The 8671-nt window shown below is 44.6% G+C and overlaps 1 protein-coding gene and 1 pseudogene across 2 annotated transcripts; both read left to right on the top strand.

The window, feature by feature from the left end:
• Positions 1 to 783: 783 nt before the first annotated feature.
• Positions 784 to 4497, top strand: LOC125540691 (uncharacterized). Of its 2 annotated transcripts, XM_087539416.1 has the most exons (3): positions 784 to 1738; positions 1883 to 4000; positions 4136 to 4497. In XM_087539416.1, the coding sequence occupies exons 1-3, from the start codon at positions 784 to 786 to the stop codon at positions 4495 to 4497; spliced, it is 3435 nt and encodes a 1144-aa protein (XP_087395542.1). The 2 variants fall into 2 exon arrangements, with proteins under 2 accessions (XP_087395542.1, XP_048560235.1); XM_048704278.1 differs by having other exon boundaries at positions 784 to 4000.
• A 528-nt stretch (positions 4498 to 5025) lies between these two features.
• On the top strand, positions 5026 to 6582 carry LOC125534764 (indole-3-acetic acid-amido synthetase GH3.8 pseudogene; annotated as a pseudogene).
• The last annotated feature ends 2089 nt before the right edge of the window (positions 6583 to 8671 follow it).

Genomic DNA, 8671 nt, shown 5'->3' with positions numbered 1-8671 from the left:
GTACGTGTTCTTCTCTTTCCTGTTAACGGTTATGCCGTAGTTCCTTGTTCTAGTCCTGGTCCTACACATGATATGTTCTACTTCATATATGCTACTTGCTATACTGTCTACTTTAGATATATGATAGGCTACGGTTCATATATGCAGAAGCTATTTACTTTCTCTCTATCGGAACGCATGACTTGTTTTATTTCTACTATATTAGTCATGATTTATCTAGTATTTCTGTTAATAAAATCATTTGGTAAATTGCTCATATTTCCAACAGTTTGCAGGCTAGAATTGCCAAGTCCGGCTGTAGATGCTCATACGCATGCATTACAAAATTTTCAATGCCAATTGGCAAGCCCGCGGATTGTTCTGGAAGACTATGTAGGAATATCCGAAAGGGCAGTGTACTTGGTCCGCGATCTGTTCCGGTCGATGCTGACAACAAACTTCAAAGTATAAATCAGCTTAATTACCTAGTCCAAGATTCTCGTATCACTTCCGAAAGAGATTTTTTTTACAGTAAAGCCAAAAGAAAATTCGTCCTTATGACCGCACACCAGGAGACGATTTCTTCATGGATACTGTACATTAATTAGCAGTTTCAATCAAGTAGATAAATTAACTTGGACCGTCATCTTCCGACGACTGGGTCATCTAGTCCTGGAGGCACTGTTAATTTTGTACATCTATCAAAGTGCTTGCTAGATCGTGCAGGTAGGTGGCACCGTACACAGAGTCACAGACATACAAATTCCTACCACATAGCGAGCTGCTCCTGCTCCGCGACCAGTCATGGAGATGTCTCCTCTCCTGAAGCTCGTCTCAATCACTCTACTACTAATAACATGGTTTCCTCATACCATGGCAGCGACATCCCTCCTGGAAGAACAAGCAGAGGCCCTCCTTGCCTGGAAAGCCACACTCCAGAGCCATCCAACCCAACTACAATCCTGGGGAAGTGCAAACAACAGTGCATGGCCGTGCAGCTGGCATGGCATCAGGTGCAGCAAGCATCGAGCAAGGCGCCGGGAGGTGATCACCGAGATCTCTCTAGCCGGATTGGGGCTCGGAGGGGAGCTCGACAACCTCAACTTCACTGTGCTGCATACTCTGATGAGCATCCAACTCTCCAACAATAAGATAAGGGGCTCCTTTCCATCTTCTTTAGCATCATCCTTACCAAACCTGAGACACCTAATGCTCCAAGAGAATGAGCTTTCCGGTGAAATACCAAGCCAAATAAAACTACTAGAGAGTCTGGTCGTGTTAGATTTCTCAGCCAACCACTTGTCTGGCCCCATCCCCACTGAACTAGGCTACCTAAATAAGCTGGCTAGGATAGATTTATCCAACAACAGCTTCACTGGTCATATTCCAAGAAATCTAGGGAAATCAACTAGTATCACAATATTGTACCTTGGTGGTAATCGGTTATCCGGATACATCCCTCAAGAACTAGGTTACCTGCTGTGTTTAAATCAGTTGTCTCTTTGGAAAAACAAATTAATTGGTTCCATCCCCAATTCCATTGGGAGATTGATTAACCTCACAGGCTTGTACCTATGGGGTAACCAACTCTCCGGACGTATTCCTCAAGAACTTGGTTTCCTAGTAAACTTAGAAGAGTTAGATCTTAGCAGCAACCAACTCACAGGTTCCATTCCCAGTACATTTGGAAGTATGTCAAAGCTCACTATGTTGCACCTTTTTGTTAATGAATTATCTGGATATCTTCCTCGAGAACTAGGCAACCTGTCAAATCTTGAAGACTTGGAACTTCACAACAACCAACTCATGGGTTTCATCCCCCATATCTTTGTAAATTTGACAAAGCTCTCTATCTTGCGCCTTGATGCTAACCACTTCTATGGATATCTTCCTCGAGAACTAGGTTACATGGTGAATCTTGAGAACTTGGATCTAAGTGAGAACAAACTCATCGGTTCCATCCCCAATACCTTTGGAAGTTTAACTAAGCTCACTCGCTTGTACCTTTATGGTAATCAATTCACCGGATATATTCCTCGAGAACTTGGTTACCTAGTGAATCTAGAAGTTTTAGAACTTAGCAACAACAAACTCATGGGATCCATTCCCGGTACCTTTGGAAGTTTGGCTAAGCTCACTGGCTTGCGCCTTGATGGTAATCAGTTAACCGGACATATTCCCCGAGAACTCAGTTACCTGGTGGATTTACAAGAATTGGCTCTTAGCAATAACAAGCTCACGGGTTCCATCCCTGATGCCTTCAGAAAGTTGACTAAGCTCAGAAAATTGCGTCTCGGTGATAATAATCTCTCTGGACATATTCCTCAAGGAATCGGTACCTTTATGAATCTTGTGGTACTGCAACTCGGTGCAAACAATTTCTCTGGTCCCTTGCCACCTGAGTTGTGTGCTGGAGGCCTTCTCCAGAATTTAACTGCATTTGATAACAATCTGAATGGACAATTGCCAAGTTTGGGAAACTGCAAAAGCCTAGTTCGAGTTCGTCTTGAAAGGAATCAAATAGAAGGTGATATCTCTGAGTTGGGAGTTCATCCTAATCTTGTTTATATGGACATGAGTTCAAATAAACTATTTGGTCATTTGTCTTATCACTGGGGAGGATGTCATCATCTTACCAAGCTAGGCATATCAAACAACAACATCACAGGGAAAATACCTGCAAGTATGGGGAGGCTATCTCAGCTAAATGTACTTGATCTCTCCTCAAACAGTCTCGAAGGAGAGCTTCCTAGAGAACTAGGCAATTTAGAACGATTATTCCAGCTGCATCTTGCCGATAATTTATTCCATGGAAGCATACCACAAGAATTTGGAGCATTGTCCAGTCTAGAGTTGTTGGATTTATCATCAAATAACCTTAGTGGTTTGGTACAAGGATCAATTGAGAATTGTTTGAAGCTCCGCTCATTGAATTTGAGTCACAATAATTTTAAAGGAAACATCCCTGTAGTGCTTGGGGTGTTGAACAACTTACATGACATGTTGGATTTAAGTGATAATTCATTTACTGGGAAAATACCTAGCCAACTTAGTGGTCTGATAATGCTGGATAATTTGAATCTTTCACACAATGAACTTTATGGTGTAATCCCATCATCATTTCAGAGTATGAAAAGCTTGACATCCATTGATTTGTCTTACAATGAATTGGAAGGACCAGTCCCAGAGAGTAAGCTCTTCAAAGGAGCTCCAGTTCAGTGGTTCATCCATAATAAGATGCTATGTGGCATAGTGAAAGGATTGCCTCCTTGCAATAACACAACTTGGAGTGGAGGGAAAAGGAAACGATACAAAACACTTGTACTAGCCATGATTACTCTAGTATCTCTTATTCTTGTTGCGGCGGCGTTGATGTTCACAAATGCAAGGAAGAAATCCATGAAAATTAAAGAGGATATATCAACACCCAAAAAAATATTCTCTATTTGGAATTTTGATGGGGAAGATGTATTTAAACAGATAGTTGAAGCAACCAATGATTTTAGTGAAACACATTGCATAGGGACTGGGGGATATGGATCTGTCTATAAAGCCAAACTTGCAACATCTGAAATATTTGCAGTGAAGAAGATACACATGATTGAAGATAACAATTGTGTGAACGAGTTGGTATTCAATAGTGAAATCGAGGCATTGGTGCAGACTCGGCATAGAAACATCGTAAAACTATTTGGATATTGTTCCTGTAGCCAAGGCAAATATCTTATCTATGAATATATGGAGAGGGGAAACTTGGCAGAAACACTAAGGAACAATGAAAGGGCAATTGAATTGGACTGGAGAAGGCGGATAAATATTGCACTAGATGTTGTTCATGCTTTGGCATACATGCATCATGATTGTTCATTACCAATAGTCCACAGAGATATAACAAGCAACAACATTTTACTTGATCTGGAATTTAGGGCTTGCATCTCCGACTTCGGTATGGCTAAAATTCTCAATATTGATGGTCGAAATCTCACAAGTCTTGTTGGGACGAAAGGCTATATTGCCCCAGGTAAAAAAAATAAACCTCATCAAATACTTATATAGTTTTGGCACTACATATGCACATACATGTAAAATGTGATGTCAATGAAACTTGAATTGTTTAGTTGCAACACATACACTAATTAATTGGTATTAATTGCAGAGCTATCATATACAGAGAATGTGACGGAGAAATGTGATGTATACAGCTTCGGAGTTCTTGTTCTAGAGCTATTTATGGGATACCATCCAGGAGATTTTCTCTTTTCTCTCTTGTCGTCCACCAAAAATAATGATGTGTGCTTGCAAGATGTGCTAGACTCAAGGCTCATTGTCCCTAATGCTGAAACTGCTAGGGAAATATACTACATCCTCAGTGTTGCAGCTCGGTGTCTGGAGCCTAACCCATCAAGCAGACAAACAGCACGACGTGCCAGTGACGAGCTATCTGTGATTAAAGTATGTGAAGATCATGTTGATTATATGCATACTGGCCTCAGGATTCCTGCAAAACAGTGCCTATGATTATGGGCAATGAACTCAGGTCTTGTAGTTTCTTCTTTGCTACCTATGTACTTGCTCAAAAAGTGTCATTTCCTCGGTAACTAGCACGACAAAGGAATTCTAATGGTATGTATGGAACTAGCAAACCTGTACTAATGTAAGAATCGTACCATTATAAACCATTTGATTTGATTTTAACATTGTACAATGTAGCAATTACGTATAAATTGACCACGACCACTAGTTCATTAGCCTTGATGCATTAGTTATGTCCTTATAATGGGACTTTGAAAGAAGCACCAGTTCTAGCCCGGCGCCTGGACACGTTTATATCTCAGGCGGATGTGGGGAGCCAGCCGGAGAGTTGTTTAATGCTCGTCGGCACAGGAACGAACGTGTGGCACTTAGGCGCCGGAGTAGGTTCCTCGGCACACGTGCCGGTTTAATGGAGGTACGCTGGCAGATGAATGCCTACGCAGCGGGCGGTGCTCTCTGCCGTTGAGCCGCTTCAATGTTGGCTCCAGTGAGCGAAGTCGGCTTTGAGCCAGCATGAATGCGGGTAGCTGGCTTCGGGCGGGAACAGGGGCAGACCCAGAACAAAAATGTCCCGGTGCCCACATATACACTATACTAGCCACATGTACACTATGCAAGGGATGGATAACAAGCAATGATATACATAAAAGTAATACACAATTTAAAATATTTGGTAGTAAAGTTTCTTACCAAAATTGATTTCTTCGAGCTTGAGATGAACCCACTGTAACAATGTGTAAATGTTGTTCATATGTCGAGGCATTGTTTGTTTGTGCGAGATCGTCATCTGGTTCATGTGCCGAAGACGGGGCATCATGGGGTTCACGTGATGGACCAACATTATAATCTTGTGTCGATGCCTTCATCTTTTTAAGAAACCTTTCCATAAATTCCCCTGTAATTCGCCGGTAAATATGCAATCCTAAGTGCACAACGAGTTACATTATCTATTTTTAAATATGCAAGAAATATGAAACCATAAGTAAAGCATATTGATCAAACTACTAGACAATTTTTCATATTGTTGTCGCGCGGTCAACAAATAATCCAAAGAGATATGAGTCTGTGCGCGAGGCGGTCGCCGGCGCCACCACGTGCTCCGCATGGGTGCCGTGTTCGCGCCCAGTCTGCTGCGCGCCATCCGCTTCCTCCAGCTCAACTGGGAGCAGCTCGCCTCTGACATCGAGGCCGGCGCGTCCGTGCGCGAGGCGGTCGCCGGCGTACTCTGCCATCCGGACCCCAAGCTCGCCCAGTTCGTCCGGGACCCGTGCTGCGAGGGCGAATGTGCCGGCATCATCACGCGCATCTGGCCGAGAACCAAGTACCTCGACGTCATCGTGACCGGCGCTGTACGTCCCTGCGCTGGAGTACTATGGCGGCGGCCTGCCGATGGTGTCCCACTCGTACGCGTCCTCCGAGTGCTACTTCGGCATCAACCTCCGCCCGCTGTGCGGCCCGTCCGAGGTGTCCTACACCATCATGCCCACCACGGCCTACTTCGAGTCCTGGAGGACGCGGGCCAGCTCGTGGAGCCGGGGCACGAGTACGAGGTGGTGATCACCACGTACGCCGGGCTGAACCGGTACCGCGTCGGCGACGTGCTCCGGTTGACGGGCTTCCACAACGCGGCACCGCAGTTCCGGTTCGTCCGCCGGGAGAACGTGCTGCTCTCCGTCAAGACGGACAAGACCGACGAGGCCGAGCTGCAGCCCGCCGTGGACCGGGCGCATCCCGGGGCACTACGTCATCCACTGGGAGCGGCTGAAGACGGGCAGGGGCACGGCGGCGGTGCACAAGGAGACCCTCGACGGGTGCTGCTGGGGATGGAGGAGGTCCTCAACGCGGTGTACAGACGGGTCGATCGGACCGCTCGAGATCCGGGTCATCTGGCCCAGCACATTCGAGGAGCTCATGGACGACGCCGTCTCCAGGGGAGCGTCCATCAACCAGTACAAGGCGCCCCGCTGCGTCAAGCTCGCGCGCACCATCGAGCTGCTGGACTCGCGTGTCGTGTCCGCCCATTCCAGCCCTACGCCGCCGCACTGGACCCCGGCCCGACCCTACGATTAGAAGGAAACAGCTCCCCGCGCGCGGGCAGTCAATGTTTGTCAATGTTTTTTTTTTCAAATAAGTCAAGGTTTTCATTTGACTAAGAGCATCTCTACCGTCGATTCATTAAAAAGTTCCTAAAATCTAAAAAGTGCATACACACTGTTTGGGAGAACCGAGCGGCCGGCTCCAGGCCACTCGATTCCGTGCGGACATAGATCATATGCGGACTGTGTTGAATCATTTGAACTGGTTTTGGACTGTTGCTCTTTAAAATAGTGGGCCAGAGAATATAATTAAAGGGAAAAATAGTACGTGATGTCCATTCTCTCTGCATGTGACTGATTTAACTACCTTTCACAAAAATTTAAAAAGTCATATTTTTCAAACCTTGTATCGGAATTCAGATCCGTTTTCACCTTTGGACTCCTCATCGAGATCTTTAAAATTACATCCAGCATGGGTATGTTTCGATGCATTTTTTATGCCAATTTTGAAGCTATATAGTGCAACTTTAATACTGTGTTGTGCAACTTTAGTACTACATGGTGCAACTTTTTTTAAAATAAAATTTTAGAGCTGCATAATCCAACTTCCTATGTGGTTGCAACGCAACAACCATGACAACCTGATTTACAACTAGTCTACTGCCGTGGCCAACTACCTAGTCGTAGATGTGCAACCATCCTCCCTACTTGTAATGTAGTCTAGTTGCACACACATTGATATTTAGTTGGCAGGAAGACTAGTTGTACACACATATGCTTAGTTGGCTTTTAATGTAAGTCTAGTTGCACACACATTGATGTTTAGTTGACAGGACACTAATTGCACACACGCATATGCACAATCGAGGCGGCAATGTAGTCTAGTTACACACACATTGATATTTAGTTGGCAGGACTAGTTACATACATATATGCTCAGTTGGCGCGGCAATGTAGTCTAGTTACACACACATTGACGTTTAGTTGGCAGGAAGACTAGTTCGCCGAAACATCCCCATGTGGGATCTACTTTCGAAGAGCACGTCGCGAGGGTTTCAACGATGAAAACGGATCTGAATTTTGACACACGGATTGAAAGTCATGTCTTTTAATATTTTAAAATCATAAAATAAATACGAAGAAACACATGCACATGCATATACATGCACAAGAAGAGATGCATATGTTGGCATTTAATACGTAGCAGAAAAGTGACTACTAAACCAAATCTGTAGCATAGACAGAAATAGTACATCACTGGTAGAAAAAGGGCCTATAGTCCCGGTTCGTAAGGGCCTTTAGTCCCGGTTCCTGAACCGGGACTAAAGTGTCGGTACTAATACCTCCCCCCTTTAGTCCCGGTTCAATCCAGAACCGGGACTAAAGGCCCTCCACATGGGCAGTGCGCAGAGCCCAGTCAGGAGACCCTTTGGTCCCGGTTGGTGGCACCAACCAGGACCAATAGGCATCCACGCGTCAGCATTTCTGTGGCTGGGGTTTTTGTTTTTTTTTGAAAGGGGGGGGGGGGTTGGGGGTTTTGGGGGGTTAATTTAGGTGTTTCATATATTGTGTTAGCTAGCTATAATTAATATAGAGAAGTGTCCTCTCTTATGTCCGTGCTTGGTCGACGCTACGTACTATACATACGTATAGAGAGGACTAGACACGCTGGCTAGCTAGTAAAGCAAACGAAGGAAATAGAAGATCGTCATGAACATATATGCATACAGAGAGAAGTGATATCAACCACCTCTCCTTCTCCGAGAGTTGGTCGAACAACAAGTTCTCGTATATCTATCTGACACTACCGGCTACATATATACAATAATTATCTCTTACAAATATAATCATACGGACTCAGGGTCCACATAGAATTCTCCGTCTTCAGGGATCACGTGGTCAAGAAAGAATGCCGCCAATTCCTCTTGAATTGCTCGCATGCGAGCTGGTGCTAGGAGTTCATCCCGCTTCCGAAACATCTAATTTGAAGAAGGGGGTCAATACATATATATATATGAATGAATGAAACTCAACACAAATGATGGTAATAAAATAAAATTGTGAATGTTGCTATTTACGTACTTCATATTGTTCGTTAGAGTACCCGCCCCGCTCACACGTCG

The sequence above is a fragment of the Triticum urartu genome, chromosome 2A (assembly GCF_056163025.1).
Source record: "Triticum urartu cultivar PI428250 chromosome 2A, HENAU_Tu73, whole genome shotgun sequence".
NCBI classification, from domain to species: Eukaryota; Viridiplantae; Streptophyta; class Magnoliopsida; order Poales; family Poaceae; genus Triticum; species Triticum urartu.
This window is presented reverse-complemented; position numbering and strand designations above follow the sequence as displayed.